Source organism: Dermacentor andersoni, chromosome 9, assembly GCF_023375885.2.
Source record: "Dermacentor andersoni chromosome 9, qqDerAnde1_hic_scaffold, whole genome shotgun sequence".
In the NCBI taxonomy this organism is placed as follows: Eukaryota; Metazoa; Arthropoda; class Arachnida; order Ixodida; family Ixodidae; genus Dermacentor; species Dermacentor andersoni.
This window is the reverse complement of record NC_092822.1, coordinates 77957866-77977207: the sequence shown is the minus strand read 5'-3', so window position 1 is coordinate 77977207 and position 19342 is coordinate 77957866. Positions and strand designations below refer to the sequence as shown.

The window sequence follows — 19342 nt, the reverse complement described above, 5'->3', positions numbered from 1 at the left end:
GCTTGAACGGCCAAAAGCGCCTAGTAGAGCGAGCTCGCGAGCTGGCCATACTCAGTGGAGCCTTGGACTAGGGCACCAACCCTGTGATTGCAGACAGAAGAATCCATCAGAAGATGGAAGAGGCCGTCTGAAGCCGCGAAAATCTCTTTTCTAGAGCCTAATAAATGTTTTCCGATCCGATCCGACTCAATTTGGAATGGGCTTTACCATTTCTTTCGCTGTGCATTTTACTAACACCTTCCTTCTGTTTGTTTTTTTAAATAACATAGATATTACTCCTTACTATTCAAACTGGATGAAGTCATTTTTTTGTTTCAGCATGCTTACTAGAGAGTGACAGCATCGGGCATCGTGGTGTCAGCCTGTCTTGACATAAAACAAAGTTCTGGCTCATTCAGGGAATTTCACAAAGGTGCTCAGGGAAAACCTGGAAAACTCAGGGAATTTGGAAATGTCAACTTGGTATACACCCTGCTGTTTTAAACACATGATCTGTATGCCATTTGTTGAAAACAAAGCACAGAACACGTATCACCCATCTGTACTTCTTGCGATGCTTTACTGCGGTATTTAATCCTGGTTTATGTGCGCAGCAAAATTGCTGTAAATCACCGCTTTTTTTCTGTCAATTCTCTTACTTCCCATGTAGAGCGTGGTGCTTCTAACCAACGATATGAACACTTGCCTGATTTTTGTCACTCCACAAGTGCTATCGTTTATGCCTTTTTCACAAAGTTCTTAAAATACAAGAGCGTTTTTTTAAAAAGAAGCCCTTGTCGCCCCTCTATTTTATATTTGGTCCCTCACCGACCGCAGCTCGAAAATCTGGGGGCGAATTTGGCATAAATAATTTCATACTTTCGAGTTTATCCCTAAGAAAAGCACGCACTGGAATAACAAGACAAGCGTAAACTGCCACTGGAAGTCGACACTCTTCGCCGACACAGATAACTACAAGACCACTGTATTTATGTTAATATTGTCAGGTAGGAGTGGTGGTGAATCAAGCAGCAACACTGTTACTAAAGGAACTAGCGTATTATTGGGCTAACTTGTGCCGAATGCATTTTCCTTTTGTTTTGTACCCCTACTCCTTTCTGTCACGCCTTCAAGCCCTAACTGTATGTGAAGCATATAAATATAACAAATAAGCAGTGTATATATATATATATATATATATATATATATATACACTGCTTATTTGTTATATTTATATGCGTATATATATATATATATATATATATATATATATATATATTTCAAGTAATGTTCACCACGTCAATACGCGACACAGTGATACATTGTCGCTTGGTCAGTACTTAATGGTTATGAATGTAGGCATAGTTGATATGTTTTTATGTTGAAGATGTGCCTTCGAACTGCTAAATGGGTTGGAATGTAGCTATTTAGATATCGCTTGTATTAAAGGGACAGTAAAGAGAAATACTATTCGACACCACGCAATGCTTGTTCCGTACCAAGAAATCGCAATTAAAATATCCCACCATCCAATCGCGGAATGGTGACGTTGCATGCGTCATCTCCACCCTTTGCTGCCCTTTGCTGCCTTTAATGAGTTAAACGACGCCGGACAGATGGCGATATGCATTTTTACACAAAAAACAAATGCACGAACATAGAAAACCGAGTCAAGACGGAGCGGTGCGTTTGCCGCTGCACCCGCTTTTGGTCTACTGGGGTGAACAGTTCGGTCATCCCGCGAAATCACATGGAAGTGGAATTGTCTGCTACTTGCAGTTTGTGCGAGTTTCGTGAGTCAGCAAAACTAGGGCAGCACTACGAGATAACGAGTGGCCCGGAGTCGAGCGCAAAAAAAAAAAAAACACATTTCGACCACCCGCGTAGTTGTCACTAGTAATCCTAATGAGCTCTTCTTTTAGAAGAAATAGAACTGGGCAAGTAGCATTTTCACTCGCCTTATAATGCTATACAATGTTGTATTATAACGAGTGGTTGAGTACTACTGACAGAGTTTAAATGACGAGTGTCTTCGTCATCGGGCAAGTACATGAATGTTCCGGGGTAGTCTCTAGTCGTGTCCTTCGTTTACCTCAATTTCTCAATTACTAAGGCTCTGTTCGAGGTAATACTGACGCCATAGAGCTTTTCAAGCACTAATCTATCAGTTTAGCTTAACTTACCATTTGCCTTTCGTGTCTCTTTGAAGGAGTAATTTCTTTTAAAACATGGCCGCCATCCTGGCCGTCTACAAGGGTAATAAGCTCCTGTGCCTTAAGATATCTTGCGGTTCAACACAGTTCGCGTGTAAGGACGCCGAAATTCCTGATTGCTTCCTGATGCTTTTCTGTTCTTTTTTCTCTAGAGGACTTCTTAGAAGCGTCCCAGTTTGGTGACGCTGCGGCGGGTCACACCATTTTCACGCTTGTACTGTCCTTTGAACATGCGCATGGCCCCTCAGGCGACTTGTCCCCGGACGTCTAACCGAGCAGTTTCGCAGCATACCTACGTATCATCCCTTTGCGTATAACCATGCCTTCTAGTAGCCACCGGTGTGCTGCTAATGCTGCGAAGCAGGAGGGGCCTCGCGTGCATGCTGTCGCTATCATTGGTGTCACTGACATCACTGTCACTAACACTGTTTTACCCTACACGCGCAACTGTAATTATTAAAACACTGTGTGTATTTGGGGATTTCTATCGTGAACTTGCAACAAAGCTGCCCACCGGTTCTTACAACAGCAGTTTCAATATCTTGTTACGACCAATTCCAAGGAAAATAGAAATCAACGAAGCTTTCATTTATGTATCCATTTACGTATTTATTTATTTATAGGTAGTTCTATCTCCGTCAAGAGATCATAACAAGGTAGTACATTGTTTACTATGGAAAAGAAAACGAAAGAACAGCATATGTGACAAGAAAGTAGTTTGCTTAGATAAATACACATATCAGAACTGTATTTGGATCACAGAAGTTGAGTGTCTGATTTGGCTAACACCTTCATTATTAAGTTTATTCGAGGCGGTGGCGATTCTTAGAAAATGGAATAATTTAGCAGTTGTTTCTTTGGGTTAAGGGTATAGTGGAGAATGTAGCTCTCTTGTCTTGTAAAAACTTAAGTGATCAATTCCTATGTCATCACTTCAATGGCGATATTAGCTGGCGGAATGTTTGTCGACGTATTTAAGTTCTGTCTTTAATTAACGATTATACACATTTATTTACGAGAGCACTGATTGATGTACGACGATATCAGTTCAAGCGACTGGTACTGCTCCTGTTGGTATTAGGTGTGCTTTATTATTGTTAATATTACTACAAGGGTGGAAACTTAGGCGCAGCAAAGATAGAACACGTGAAGAAAAGGCAGGTAACATATTGTTATAGGGAAGAATTACTACATACGGCGTGAGTAGTTTCAACACACACGCTGGACAGAATTCTCAGAATGTTACTCAGGCAAAGGTTTCCATAAATTCATTGAAACATATAATTTTGGTAATGCATATACAAGACAATCTATGCTGATAAACCGCAGAAACAAAACCGTTTATAGCACGGTAAACAAAGAGCGAATGTCTATGTTTTAGTGATTATCTTACAAACCGTTTTCTACTCGTAACCGACGTTTGTCTTTGACGCATACTCGTGTTTTGCGCAGTGCGTATGCATGCGAAGTATTTGGCCAATGCTGCCAATGAAAAAAAAAAAACAATGAAGCACGTCGAACTAAAGAGACATACGGTGGTTGCAAACATTAAGAAATTTAGATGCCTACAAATTGTTGTTGTCCTGTCTTTACTACATGTAGACGAACCTATGGAGTGACGGGCGCGCCAGAGGTCATTTGGTATGACATGACGGCGTTGACCATATATTGTCAACGGCTACAACGTTTTGAGAATATCACTGCAGCTAGTGCTCACTGTTCACAAATAGCGCCACGGCTAATAAAAATATCGTTTTTTTTAATAATTGTATTTCGATAAGGTTTCAGTTGTTCAACTTCCAACGAGGTCACTCCTTAAACCACGTAGGAGAGTTAGGTTATCTATCCTGTCGCAAGGAACCGCCTGCAGAAAGGAGGTACTGCACTCTGATGCATCACCTAATGTGATCGCCATTCCGGAATATGTCCCTAATTGAGAAGGACCTTTGGCGCGCACATGTGGGAGGTGTACTAAGGCTTTAACTTTCATCGATGCATAAGAAAACAAAGATACATATTCTATAAAGGCGCCTTTATACTGAGAAATTTATCTCCTGAGAGAGAGTGAAATCTGTGTCACTGACAAAATAGCAGAATTGCATCAAAATTAGCGTGTAGTGCGCCGAATTTCTCAGCCTACTAATTTGATATGATGCACTGCGCAAGTGCAGATGCTACTCATAGTTGCTGGGCAACTTATGCCATGTTTGTTCCTAATTTATGGTTACTTACATAGTATTTTTTACGTTTATTTGTGAAAGATGCAAAACCACATTACCGACGACGCGGCAGTCATTATATTAGGTCAAAGATTTCATGAAAAACTTTCATAGTAACCGAAAATCGATTTAACCATGTTTCGCACCATGATCCTTTAGAGTCACCAACGCTAGTCCATAAATTGCAACGGAATGCTAGTTAACCGCCTCTGTCCATTCACGGTGTTTCCATAAAACGGAACTGACGGTTTCTGCTACATAACCTACTATGCGCAGTAGGCCGCGCTCAGATGTTCCATATCACTATATTTACATATACATAATGCGAAACAAATTATGCTCCTACTTAGGGACCAACGCATTCAACAATGAGCTAGAATGGTCAAATCAAATTTCTAGAGAGCAGCACCACGCAGAAAGACAGTGCTACGTACCCATGTCCAGAGCCCTATTCTGTCGGTAGCAGCACTGCAATGCATTCCCACGTCCACTTTACTTCTCTTTTAAATTAAACATTTATATGTACAACGCAGATATGTTCTGAAGATTTGTTTTCGCAATACGCTCAGACCATATTCACAAAACGATGTAAACTATGTAAACGGAAGAAACGAGAATGCTATCCTGAACGCAGCAACGTCTACGCCATCTTGGAAAACAGCTAACCGGATACTTGGAAGCAATCTTGACTTGCACCTTCATGCTGGCCTTTTCTGGCGCTCTCACATTTCCATTTACTTGTGGCAAGGGAACCTTTTTTCTCGTACGAATAAAATGGGTCTCGCGCTAATCGAAGCGATGCGCAATTTTATGATATCTCCATCACCGACGCGGCTTCCTAGATAGGCAATTCATGTCGGCAACCGATGATTACGTGCCTGATGGAACAATACGACCTTATAAATGCTGTTGAATTCGTACTTTCAACACGAACGTAAGCGATCTTCGCATGTCGGTAGATGGTTATTCTTTCAGGTCATGTATGCCGGAAGAACGCTTCTTTGGTGAGAAAGTGTTGTTGCGATCGGATGCCGCTCCAATTGCGCTCATCGTATACATTTGTTCGGAAGCTTCAATAAAAGGAATATGGTTATTGGTGAACATTTATGCTGTCTTCTCTTTCAGCGTACGCCTTTGTGAATCAGTGGGCGCAGTATCGTTATGGCGTCTTTTATGAGCATGGGCGCCAGGGACACCCAAAGTACCCAATCCTGTACTGCCGAGATGCTTATAAGGTAAGCTCTAAGCATTTAATTTCTTTCTGCAGCATAGTTCAACTCAAGTGATCCTTAACTACAAAATATAGAAGAGTGAAACAATCTGTCAAAATGTAGACCTGTCTAGGCACAAGCGTGTGATGACACCAGGTTACCATGGGCAGACACGGTTGTTTCACTGACGTCTATTGACTTTTCCTCTTACAAGTGCTTCAGGCTGCAATACTCATGCATACTGTTACAGCGTTTCCAATTCCTGATCCTAACTTCCGGCAACTCGTACATCGCATCTGCGATTTCTCTGTCGTGCATAGCCTCCTGAATTTTCCGACGGGAAGAGGGGGGGGGGGGGTTGCATTTTTTTGTCGCGTATGACGGTTCGGCGTTTTAAACGTTAGTTACCCTCAAGCCATGCGCGAACCGGCGCCCCTAGTTGCCGATCCACACGTCTTCTAAGCAGAAAAACCTTATTAAGGCGACAGCGTTTAGGGCACCCTGACACAGAAAATTGAGTATCGGTGTCAGCGCCGGTCGCGTTAACCGTGAGCGAAAATTTCTCTATATATTTAGGTAAATGTATAAGCCATTTCTTGCTATATGTCATACGGTATGTGCACATTGTAGGGCTATATCCTTATATCCCTAAAGTTGCTCATACCTTGTCTCAGACTGTTGACAAAGTTATTCCTCTGAGTTTTGTGGATGACAGCCCAAAACAAATGTCCCGAAACATGCCTGTGACAGCAAATGCCTTTTATTGTCAATGTTCTTAGACTTAAATATTAAAAGTGCGAAACAATAACAAAAGCCTGAAAATCGCGTAATTTTTTTGGCGATACCGGGATCCGCCTACGCAAGAGGCCGCGTTTCTGTGAGAAAGCTAGCCTTCGAGGATCGTGCTCGGCGCCAGTGTTTCCGGGTAATGGTTGCGGTCACATAAGCTGTAGCTGCCGGAAGGCGTGAGAAGCAGCCAAGGAAGTTTGAATGCTATCGCGTTCTACTCTTAAACGCGAAGCTTAAGCGCCCTGCAAATTGTTCGCCTATGTGATCACTTTAATAAAACTTTAGTGATACAGTAGTTGGTACAACTGCGGTGCAACATAAGTTCCGTGAGTTCGAATGCCGCATGGACCCAAAATGCTTGAGGACGCGACTTGTGGACGAGCGGATTAGCAGCGCATCAGCTCTGCCCACTTTCGGCTAAAGCCACGAAATTTCGACCGGAACCCTACCAAAAGAGCTGCAACTGTTTTGGTGAAATTGAGTGCTACCTGTGGGCACCACTCGCAACCAGGTGGGAATATTTTCCGCTCTTTAGGGCCGATCTTCACTTGTCTCTTGGCAGCGGCGCTCGGCCTCACGGCTGCACCGACGCCCGGTCGCAAGTGAGTCGCCCTACCGCGAAAACATGGCTTCCTAAGAGTTAAAGCGCCGCCCCGACTCGGGTGCAATATCTTGGGCCGAGATTCCTGCAGCTTCAACACCAGATAGCCCGGATTCTACTCCCATGGAGAACGAGATACTTCTCAGGTTAGTCGAACGCCGCTCCTGCAAGCGGAATTGCAACTCCAAGAGGGTAGTCGCCATGACGACAGGCCGCTCAGCAGTGCAAAGTGCTGTTGCGCGCGCTGCAGCGCTTCACGGCAGGCCCGCACGTATGCCCGGAGCGCTTTGGAAACCAAAGTAGCTTCTGTGGCTTCAGCCCGATAACATTAGCATCCTAAAGCTCCGGGTGATCGTAGCTCTCAAGGATATATAGCGACATGGCGAGCTCCGAGCAGCGTTCGCGGCCTACCTGGCAACCCAGGCCGCAGCATCACTCACCCTGCTCCCTACATGGAAGCAAAACCTCATCGTCGCACGCACCCGAGACTCTGACGTCACGGACAAGCTTCTGCGTGACTTTCAACATTACTCATCAAAAGACCGGCTCCTCGTGCGCGGCCACTTCAAGCTCACTGGCACTGTGTGCCGCGGCGTCATCACCGTAACCAATCACGGGAATCCTCAGTCTTCCAAAATAAGATCCAGTGGCATTCCTGAGGGCCTGCCGATATCCGCAAGCTTGGCAATTCCAACGTTGCGGCGCTCACCTTTGTAGGGAAAGTGGTGCCGCGATTTTAGCATTATAACTCAGAGGTGACCCTTGTGCGTGTGTGCACGAGAACTGTCCCGGCCTGCGGGCGGTACGGCACTGTGGGCCACCGGGCGGACACACACGCACTAGCCCGGAAAGCGACAAATGTGGCCTGCGTGGCCAAATGGTGCCGACCACCGATGGAGTCACGGCACCTGATGAAAGCCACCTGTGCAGTCTGCGGGCAAGCCCAAGCAACCAACTCCCACCACTGCACGGGAAACTTCCGTCATGAAAACGTTCCCGGCCACACAGCCAAATGCCCTTAAGCCCCCAGCAACCCTGCGACCCAGCAGGTCATCCCGTCATCCGACTTCGGAAGCCATCGCCGGAGCGCTGCGCGTTGCTAACGACGCCGACCTCAAAACACTGTCGCCCCCTCCCCGGCCGGTGAGGTCAACGCAAGGGAAGAAGACGGCGCCCCCACCAACCCCACCAAGCGGCAAGGACACGCGCCACTTCTCGGCCCTCAAGGCAAATGACACTGTCGGCGCCACGGCATCAACACCTCAACACGGGAAACAGGTGAGCAGCCGGGCATGAGTCGCCTCCTCACCTCGCGCAGTCTGCAAGCACGACACAGAATACAAACAGATCGACGTGCTCCGGGCGTGAAATGAGCATTTGCTCAAAAAAATTAAAAAGTTCGAGTCGAAATTGACGCCCGCCACTCCGAGCCCCCCGAACTCGTATGTGATGGAGAACGACGCGAAACTCTCGGCTGCCATCGTTGCAATCATCTCCGCGTTGGAGGAGCGCCTTACCTCCAAATTGAAATCTATGATCGAGATCACCATGGACGAGGTCTTGACCAAGGTCATGACTGCCGTTCCTGCGATGACATCAAAACACGTCCTCGAAAACCGCCACCTGTTCCGCCGGTTGGGGCCCGTTAAGGACGTATCCCGTGCTTCGAAATTCAACTGTCTGGTCAATGATTAGGAGAATGAGAACAGCTACCCCGCTCATACTGTCATCACCTCCTGGGTGATGCACACAGCTGGCTCTGGGGCAGCCACTTCCTTCTCCTTCCCCTACAAAATTTTAACCGGGGCGAGACACCTTAGCCAACGGCAAAACCTTTGGTTAATGTGTTCATCTGGGCATTTCAACATTTATAACACAATTGAATTGTAGAAGCTTTAACGACCACACTAAGCGGACCAATTGTCTGTAACAGCTGTGGTTGTCCTTCAAGAGAAGAATTCACGTTGCATTTACAACCTACATGATGTTCCAAGAGGATCGCGCGTCTTCTCTTCTCGTACACAGCTAGCGTAGTGGATCTCGAATTACAACTCGAGTGTGCCTATGTAATGGTAACTATCCTACCACTCTGCCGCAGGGACCCTTCACTGCATGCCCTCAACGTGTAGCCTTCTCTCAAACTCAAGCGAGTGAATATTGCAGACTTACCTAGTCGCCCACGAAGGGTAGTGGGTCTCGATCCCCCCCCCCTGATTGTGGGAATTTTGACGCTCCCAGTCAACTGCAGGAGTATCACAAAAAAGGAGCTGCGCGGACGTAAGCTGGCAAAACTTGCGTCAACGTTGTACCTCACTCTCCACATGGACCCCGTTTACCCGACCCGACTAGGAAACTCTGTGACACGCGATACGTGTTAGGACATAACTTTCGCTAGCAACATAGGACCCGCCGACTGGCTCAACACCGAGGCAACCCTCGGCAGCGACCGCTGCGTCCTTAACACTACACTATGCATGCGCCCCCTCAAGCGTTTCACAATGCGAGCCCGTAACCCAGATTGCCACAATTTCAGGCAATGTTTGGCACACTAGATAACACACCCATTTCCGAGAAGGGTTCCTGAGCATGGTCCCAACACTTGCTGACACACCTTCGCTCGCATGGAAGTCGGATCCAGCTGTCAGAAGCATTAGCGGACGTGGCTAACCTCTCCAACACTTCTGGGAAGCCGGTCGTGGCCGCGTCCGTCGCTGGCGACGTCAGAAACATAACCGAATGCTTAAAGCTCGAATTACCCAGCTGACCCAGAGAGCGGCCACGTACTCCGCCTGGGTGGATAGATGCAATACCGCCCTCACCAACATTCTCACCACTCCACCTATACTAGCCCCCTTTGGCCCATCCACTCCTACAGGGTGCGAACCGACGTCTGTGGTCACGGTATCGGAGCCGTCTTAGCCCAGCGCAACTAGGGTCAAGATCGATGTTATCGCCTACGCTAGCCCCTTCCTCAGAGCAGCGGAGCGCAACTATTCGATTACAGATCGTGAATGCCAGGCTTTGGTCTGGGCGGTTTCCAAATTCCGCCCGTACTTTTGACACGCGCTTCTCTGTCATCGCGGACCACCACGCGCTCTGCTGGCTTTCCTCACTCAAGGATCCTACCGGCCGGCTAGGTCGCTGGGCTCTGTGGCTGCAAGAATAGTCGCGCCGATTACATCAGGACGCAGACTGCTTATCATGCTACCCAGTGGACGAACCACCCGCCGACCCTGACCCCGACGCCGACGCTTGCGCTTTCTCAGTTTCTCAGCTCCTACACGTTGCCAACGAGTAACGCCGTGATGCCAGTTTGCGTGCCATCATTGATGACTTGGAATCTTCGTCTTCTGATTCGTCCCTTCACCTGTTTGTTCTCCAGGACGGTGTATTACACCGCCACAATGTACACATCGACGGTCCTGCCCTACTCCACGTCATTCCTAAGCACCTTTGGTCAGCTGTTCTCTAAGAACTTCACGATTTACCAACGGCAGGTCACCTTGGCGTCTCCCGCACCTACGACCAGATTCGCCGACGTTTCTTTTGGCCAGGCCTTGCCCGCTCTGTCGGGAAATACGTTGCGGCATGCGAGAAATTAGAGTGTTGAAAAACACCATCGACGGTGCCTGCCGGGTGCCTTCAACAGCTCGACTTTCCTTCGGAGCCGTTCCTTTGCATTGGCTTGAAATTACTTGGTGCTTTCCCTGTATCCACGTCTGGCAACATGTGGGTCGCTGTGGCAACAGATTACGCCACAAGCTACGCTATATCACCAGAGCCCTTTAAATAAGCTGCGCCACAGATGTCGCCGATTTTCTTTTATACGACGTGATTCTGCAGCATGCCGCTCCACCCCAACTGCTCACTGGCCGTGGACGGACATTTTCTAAAGTCATCGCCGACATCTTGCAGTCCTGCTCATCTAAGCACAAGCTCACTACGTCTTGCCATCCACAGACTAATGGTCTCACGGAGCGTCTGAATCGCACCCTAACAGACATGCTTGCCAAGTATGCCTCGTCCGACTACACTCCTTGTGACCTTGCCCTATCTTATGTCGCTTTTGCATATAATTATTCGCGTCACGACACTGCTGGTTATTGCCCCTTCTTTCTGTTGTTCGGCCGAGAACCCACATTGCCACTGGATGCATCCCTTCCCTCAACCGCAGCAGAGACTTGACTTGACACCATCACTTGCACTTGACAGCATCACCAGGGAAGCCCAAGCACGCGAAATTGCCCGCGCTCGCCTCCTGACCTCGCAAGAAAAAAATCAACGCCATTTGTACGATCGCCAAAATAAAGACGTCCACTTTTCCACTAGATCTCTGGTACTCCTGTGGTTCCCTACTCGTCATATTCGCCTGTCACAACAACTCCTGTCTCGATACAGAGGCCCCTATCGAGTGCTGCGTGCCGAGACTCCATTTACCAACGAAATCGCCCCAGTTAGTATCAGTGCCTCATCTGCCCCGAATCCCACTGACGTTGTGCAAACCATAATACTGTCCTGTTATCACGGATATTTACACGCACCCGAACGATGTTTGCGCCGCCGGGGATGATACATGCATATTGCGTGTTCCTTGTGGCTGATGCACGCGGGCGCACCGACGAAGACAACGAACGCTCCCTGGTTCTCGAGCTGTAGGCGGAACGTTCCAGCACTCTTGGTGTAAGTACACTTTGTATATAGTCTCCAGTTGTTAATCCTTCATTCGCTTAACAATAAAATAATGCATTACCGCGTATGCTTATTAGTGACGAGATTGCGAAAGAAACTACTAAGTTGTTCCTAATACTTCCTTTTTTGCTTTTAGGAAAACGTAATTTATAATATTTGCGCGACTATAGAAACTTGTAAGGTCTTGTATACCAGAATCGGATAATTGTCTGATATTAGTGGTAAAGGCTGTAACATACATAAAATTGTATTACATATATTCAATATAACAAATATCTATTCCATTCTGACACTGCTCTACTGTATTTGATTCGTTCTCAAGAAGTTAGTGACGCTTCAATTCGTGAGCACGGATTACGCGCGGGCGTGTGGACGACACGAACACACACAAAGAGCAGCGCAGCGTTGAAGCACAAACTGAAAGGACGCGAACGCAGTCAGGGACGCTACATTTTGCTGCACATGCAAAGAAGAGACGCCGCGAACATGCACAGCATGCACCGTGGCATCGAAACACAAATGAAAAGGGCGCGAAGGCACTCGCATACGCTACATATAGCTACACATGTAAAGGAGAGGCAAGTCTGGGTGGTGCACTCAGTCTAGGCCTCCACTGGCTCTTACGGCTCGCTGAGCTTGGTGCAGGGGGGCCAAATGGCTGCCCGGGTCCTCGCTTAGGAGCAGTGCCTCCCACTGCCGTACGAAGTCCGTGACTCATAGAAAACGTAAGTTCACGTTTCTTGGCTGAGCCGTACATTCCCACGTTATGTGGGTTAGCGCGGGTTCTTCGCCGCACCACGGTTCTTCGAAGCCACCTGTGTAATAAGTCGGGTGCTTCTTGTGTAAGAGGTTTAGGTGTGGGTATGAATGAGTTTGTATGCGACGCCAGTCTTGGGCTTGTCTTCTACTTAGTTCGGGTGCGGAGGGCCGTAGGTCCGTTTCTCCCTCCTCTGAATCTTTAAATATGTCTGGCCGCCGCTTGGTCGTTGCTTCTTCGAGCTAAGTGGTCTGCCCTTTCGGTCCCGCCCAGTCCGTTGTGTGCGGGGCACCACGTAATGCCGTGGTCCAAGTCCAAGTGTAAGCCGAGTATTCTTTGGGCGCTGCGCGGTAGCATTCCCCACATTTACAGTCGACACGCTGCCTGCAAGTCTGTACGCACATCAGCCGACTGACCCCTAAAGTCGGTATCTCGTATCGCCAGCGTTATTGCCGCTGCCTCTTCTGTGCATACCAAGGTAGTCTTAACCGTAGCGGTTGTAGTGGTGACTCTGTTGGTTGCGGCGATCGCCTAGAAGTCCCTGCGAGTGGTTGCACTCGCGCCCGTGTTGTAGGCGGCTGGATCCTTGCGGAATCGCTCCTGCAGAGACCTCGTCCTGACCTGTATGCGGCCTGCGTGGTACCTGGCACTGATATTTCTTCGTATGGGTAAGACATGGACGTGCTTCATAAAATCTCGAGAAAACAAGTCTGTTTCGTCTCCCCAGAACAGGGGTCGAGTGTTATATCCCAGTCTTCGGAGAATAGAGAAGCCCTGAAACGTACAGCTCAGCCTTTCCCTCTGCGATATCAGAACTACAGAGGCATGTTCTTCATATTTGTTGTAAACACCCAACCGCTCCAGGCATTCCGCGCTGGCTGCGTTAGGGTGTCCCAGAGCAGATTTATATGTCGCTCTGATAAGGGTGTCCATCTTCATTTCAGTCAAGTTTTTGGAACGGGAGTCCGTAAGTGATGTGGCTAATCGCAAATGCTTGCATCACGTAATATTTTCACGAGGCTGGCTTCAAAGGCAGCAATTGAAGTGTGAGGCAAGGCACCAAGGCAACCAGTAGGCACTTTCCCAAGGAAGTAAGGACCCAATAAAGAAACGACAAAAAATGAAAGTGTCCTACTCAAGAGATAGAATTCGCGGAACTGTCAACACATCCACAAAGGGAAAATAAGTGATATTAGAGATTATAACGTGAGAAACGCTAAGAAACCGTTAAAAATGGGCGCAGCCTGAAATCAGCGAGAAGAAAACTTGGCATCGGACAAACCTATGATAATGAAAGATAAACCTATGAAACCTATGAAACCTATGAAAGATAAACAGGGTAATATCAGCAATCTCGAAAGTATAATAAGAGCAGCGGAAGAATTCTATAATGACATTTGCAGTACCCAGAGGACTCTAGAGCACTCTATTCGAAACAATAACAGTATACACAAGCTCCTCGGGTAACTAGAGATGAGGTCAGAAGGGCCTTGGACGGCAGGAAATGGGAAAAAGCGGCAGGAGAGGATGGAATAACAGTCGATTTCATCAAAGATGGAGGAGACATAATGCTAGGAAAACTGGCGGCTCCCTATACGAAGTGTTGATCGACTGTAAGGGTCCTAGAAAACTGGAAGAATGCAAACATTATACTAGTCCGCAAGAAGTGCGACGGTAAAGAAGTGAAAAATTATAGGCCCATTAGCTTACTCTCAGTACTATATAAAATATTTACCAAAATAATCTCCAATAGAATGAGGGCAACATTGGACTTTAGTCAACCAAGGTAGCGGGCTGGCTGCAGGAAAGGTTACCCTACAATGGATGAAATCAATGTCACTAATCAGATTATCGATAAATCCGCAGGATACAATAAGCCTCTCTATATGGCTTTCATAGATCATGAAAAAGCATTTGATTCAGTAGGGATACTAGCAGTCATAGAGGCATTGAGTAATCAAGGAGTACAGACCGCTTACGTAAATACCGTGGAAAATATCTACAGAGATTCCACAGCCCCCTTAATTCTACGCATGAAAAGTAGGAAGATACCTATAAAGAAAGGGGTCAGACAAGGAAACACAATCTCTTGAATGCTATTCACTGCGTGCTTGGAAAAAGTATTCAAGCTATGAAACTGGAAAGGTTTAGGAGTAGGGATCAACGGCGAATACCTCAGCAACTTTTGGTTTGTCGATGAGATTGTTCTATTCAGACACTGCGGACGAGTTACAACAAATGATTGAGGACCTTAACAGGAAGAGTGTAAGAGTGGGACAGAAGATTAATATGCAGAAGACAAAGATAATAATAAATAATCTGGCAACGGAACAAGAGCTCAAGATTGCAAGTCAGCCTCTAGAGTCTGTGGAGGAGTACGTTTACCTAGGTCAACTAATCACAATGAACACTGACCATGAGAAGGAAATTCACAGAAGAATCAAAATGGGTTGGATCGCATACGGCAGACATTGTGAACTCCTGACTGAGAGCTTACCGTTATCATTGAAAAGGAAAGTATACAATCAGTGCATTTTATCCGTGCTGACACGCGGCACAGAGACTGACAAAGAAGCTTGATAACAAGTTGAGGACCACGCAAAGAGCGATAGAACGAACAATGCTAGGCATTACTTTAAGAGACAGAAATGGAGCGGTTTGTATCAGAGAGCAAACGGTTATAGGCGCTATTCTAAGAGACATTAAGAGAAAAGATGGCGCTGGGCAGGTCATGTAACGCGCAGATTAGATAACCGTTGGACCATTAGGGTGACAGAATGGGTACCGAGAGAAGGGAAGCGCAGTAGAGCACGGCAGAAGACTAGATGGTGCGACGAAATTAGGAAATTTGCGGCTGCTAGTTGGAATCTGTTGGCTCAGGAAAGGGGTAATTGGGGATGGCAGGGAGAGAGGCCTTCATCCTGCAGTGGACAAAATAGGCTGCTGCTGCTGATGATGATGATGAATATTTTCCTCTTCCGCAAGCTCGTCGCGGCTGCGTTGCACTTGCCATATCATACGTACCACACTCTTAACGGTTGGTTTTAAGCTCCAAATTGTGGCATTGACATTGCCGTTCTCTTGGATAAGTAAGCCAAGTACTCTCATTTGGGTGACTTCACGAATGGTCTGGCATTCGACATGTAAGTCTATTCTTGGTGTGGCAGCTTTCTTATGACGGTTGCTGTGTACTCGTATGAACATTGATTATTCGGGTGCGCACGTCATAGATTCGTGCTTGGTGAAGTTTACCACCTTGTCTATGGCCTCCTGTATAGGTCTTCTTTTTATCCATAGGAACCCCGGTGTGCCCACAACGTTATGTCATCGGCGTACATTGTACATCAGAGCTCTCGTTCCTTCTCGGCGTCATAGGGCCAGTCGCCTAATCCCGACGTCGAAAAAAAGCGTTGACGAAATTGAACCCTCCGGAGTCCCTGAGTTGGGCATTTCAAATATGTCAGATCGCGTGCTGTCTAACCAATCGTTGCCTTCCCATCGCGAAGGAAGGTAAGGACGTACCAAAACACCCTTCTTCCGCAACCTATGTCTTCTAGTCCTTCGAAGATTTTTCTTCCCGTGAGATCGATGTCAAATGCTTTTTGATCGAGTGCCACGAGCGCGGCAACTGTCCTGGCTTTTTTGCTTCGTGGCGGGTTCAAAACATCGTGGGGAAGCATAAGAAAGGCGTCATTAGTGACGCGTATAGCCTGAAGACGAGCATAGAGCAGGGAAAAAGTTCATTGCACTCCATATAGTTGCTCACTCGAGTTTGGATCATCTTCTTAAGAAGCTTCCGTGCACACGACGTGGGCGATATTGGTCTCATGTTGTGCCAGTCTAGGTTTAGCCGTTTCAATATGAGTATGACAGTAGCCGTTGTCGATATTTCCTGTGTAGTGCTTCTGTGTATTCTCCTGATGAATTCTTTTGTCCATTCTGTAGCACTATTCCGCGACGTGGTCTGCCTTTACTTCCCTCTATAAGCTGCCCCATCTGTTATGGTGGTGTTTCCTAATCTATGGTGAACCCGCGTCGTGGTAACTGAGACACTAATCCTGCAGTCATCACTGCCGAGGTCTTCCCCTAGGTTGGTACAAGTGACAGCTCTGTCACTGTTGCGGAAAGTAAGGTCAGGTGTGGTGTCTCTTCACTACGCTGTTTCCCGTTCTGGTTGGTTCACCCAGTTACGTCAGCAGGACTAACTCATTCTCCTCTGCGAGGTCGGATAGCCTTTAGCCATTATGTCTGCCTCGATCATAGCCCTAATCAGAGTGCGGAGCTTTAAAGTCCCCTAGGATAATTGCTCGGTCATTGCTTTTCACTTTGCGCAGTGCGGCCGTCACTAGCTCATCTAACCTTGCCTTCCTGTCTCTATGTTGTCTGTGGACGTTAGCATTAACTGTTTTTGGTTTGCAGCGTCTGCTTGGCCAGACCGTGAGGACATGACGTTGGACACCGTAGCTAGGATGTAGTCCACACTCACCGCTTTCTCTGCCCGTGTGAGTGCTGCTATCTGAGGATTGCCACGGTTCGTGTGCATCTTGTATTCTCTGAGGTTCGGTGTCCGCTTCCCTGCTTACTTTGTGCATATGAGATCCGGGGGAACAGGCGTCGCATCTATAAAACTTGAAAGTGCGCCGTGTTTAGTTCTACGAGTCCTGCAGTCTAAGAATCCTGCAGTTCCACTGCCAGACCTCTATGTTTTCGGCTACTCTCGTGTGGCGATTAGCCATCTACATTAGTTTCGTTGTCGGTCAGCTCTCTCGCTTTAGGCCTACGTGTAGGAGTTCCTGGGCTGGCACTTTTTCGTTTGTTCGCTCCCTCTTTCGTGATTTGGAGTGTCCTCGATGTTTCGTTTGAAACTGTACAGCTCTCTGAAAAGAAGTTGGATTTGTCGCACTACGGTATCCAGTTTGTCATATTTTCCTGTCAACTGCGGGTCGTGTTCTTAGTTTTTCCTGGCATTTCTTTGTTTATGTGGGGCTCATTTTGTTTGAAATCAGTTAGCTCCCTTCGGATTTCTGCAAGACTGCCTTTTAAAATTCTGTTCTCCTCTAAAATCTTCTGATGGGCTGGACTTTGAGTTACTGGACTGGCATTGGGACACAGTACTCGCGCCCAGCTTACATGTTGTGTAGCGGTGGCCGCCCTCTGATGTTTAGCCTGCGGAGCCCTCTCCTGTTTGGAGCCTTGAGGCTGCACATTGCGTGCTGAGGACGCTAACCTAGATCTCTGAAAACTCCATCGTCTGATAGGCGATCTCCATCTGGATCTCAATCTTCTTGTTTGCCTGGGTTTGGAGGCTGTCCCCTCTTCTCCTTGAGGGGAGCTCTGGCAAATGGCTGAGCTGCAATTCTTCTTCTGTTGCACAGAACCGGGCTCGGTGTTGTTGAGCAGCTTTGTGCTATCCGCTCCTCGGTCGACCTTGTGATAGTCTTTGCTTTAGGCGTTTTTTGCAGCTTCGGTCGCCCGTGAGGTGATGCCCCCCGCATGTGGCCCATGGCGGCGAGCACTCGTGTCCTTCTTCGGGCTGGAACGTCCAAAGATTACACACGCTCTTGTGTCCGGTCGCGGGCAAACGTCCGTGCGGTGGCCGACGCTGTGACAAATTTTGCAAACCTGCACCGAGTTGCGGTATGGATGGCATGCCATTTCCCCACCGCACTAGTAGACGAAACGCAGTAGGACCGTTCCGAGAAAAGTGATGGCTGCGCTCTTCGAGTCCCCTAGCATTCTTGCCTGAATTATCTCGATGCCCTGGGTGCGGACCCAGGGGTTTACCTTGATTGTCTCTTTGGGTGTGTGCGGCGTGAGTCCATGAATGACACCCCTGACGGCGCCTTCTCCTGTGGCAGCGTACGCATTCAGCGCGTGCGTCTTGACTGTGAGAGCTGTGATCTTTCGCAAGATCACCGCTGCGACGTGCGGTGTTTGAGCGCTGTTTTATTCGCAGTATGAAGTGCTCACGATTTGTTGTGGCCCGCCGCGGTCACTGCTTCTGCGAGCTTCAGGCTGGTCAGGGTTTTCAACTAGAGTCCTTGGTGCGGGTGGTGAATGACCTTGAATCATCCCGCAGCAGTAGTGGTAGCTTGTTCCATCGCACCCTACGTCGGTAAATGTGGGGCGAACTCTTGTGTTCCTTGTGCGAAGGCTCGTTCCGTTTCGCCTAGAGGCGTTCCTTCGCTTGCTGTTGTTTTTTGGCAGAGCGTGAGCACCGTCTGCCATCCCGCTTCGTCGGGTACCCTCGTAAACCACCACAGTTCCTCAGCGTCTCTGAGAAGCGTTGGAGTAGTTTCATCTTTACGAGATGTTAAGGCTTAATAGTCCATGACGTCGTCCTCTGTGGGGGTTTTGTTTGGGAGGGCGCGCCACGTGAGGCGCCCTCCGCAACAGAAGACATTTCTGGAGACGCCTTTTGCGTCGGTGTTGTGTGCAGACGCCGCACCGACGCGACGTAGCCATAAAGAAAGACTTAGCACTAATGCATGCTAGCTCCTACGCCGTGTATCTGGTAGCTTCTTGAAATTGTGGAGTCACCGGAAACTGGTATATGTCCAAGCGGATGGTGTCCCTGGGTTCCGTAGAGGTCCATGGTTCAGGTGATACAAACTTTTGGTCGGTTACTAAAACTATAACCAACGAAAAACATGGATATTGCGCAGCTCGAAGCGGGTGCTGCTGTATACGACGACGCCGCTTATCGAACCCTGCAAAGAAGAGACGCCGCGAACATGCACAGCAAGCACCGCAGCACTGAAGCAGAAACGGAAGGGTCGCGGACGCGGTGATTCTCTTCTCTTCCTCCACGGTCATTGCTCCTGCTGCGTTCGCGTTCTACGCGGCTACCAAGTTTCGCTGATTTAACAAACGGGCCACATAAG

The 19342-nt window shown here is 47.8% G+C and overlaps 1 protein-coding gene across 1 annotated transcript in view; it reads left to right on the top strand.

Moving 5' to 3' along the window:
* The window catches only part of LOC129384105 (calcium-activated chloride channel regulator 1-like), a 548714-nt gene that overhangs the window by 278278 nt on the left and 251094 nt on the right, over nt 1-19342 (top strand). The window contains exon 6 of the mRNA XM_055069245.1: nt 5537-5646. Coding sequence (XP_054925220.1) covers nt 5537-5646 — 110 coding nt within the window. The remainder of the gene's footprint in view (nt 1-5536; nt 5647-19342) is intronic.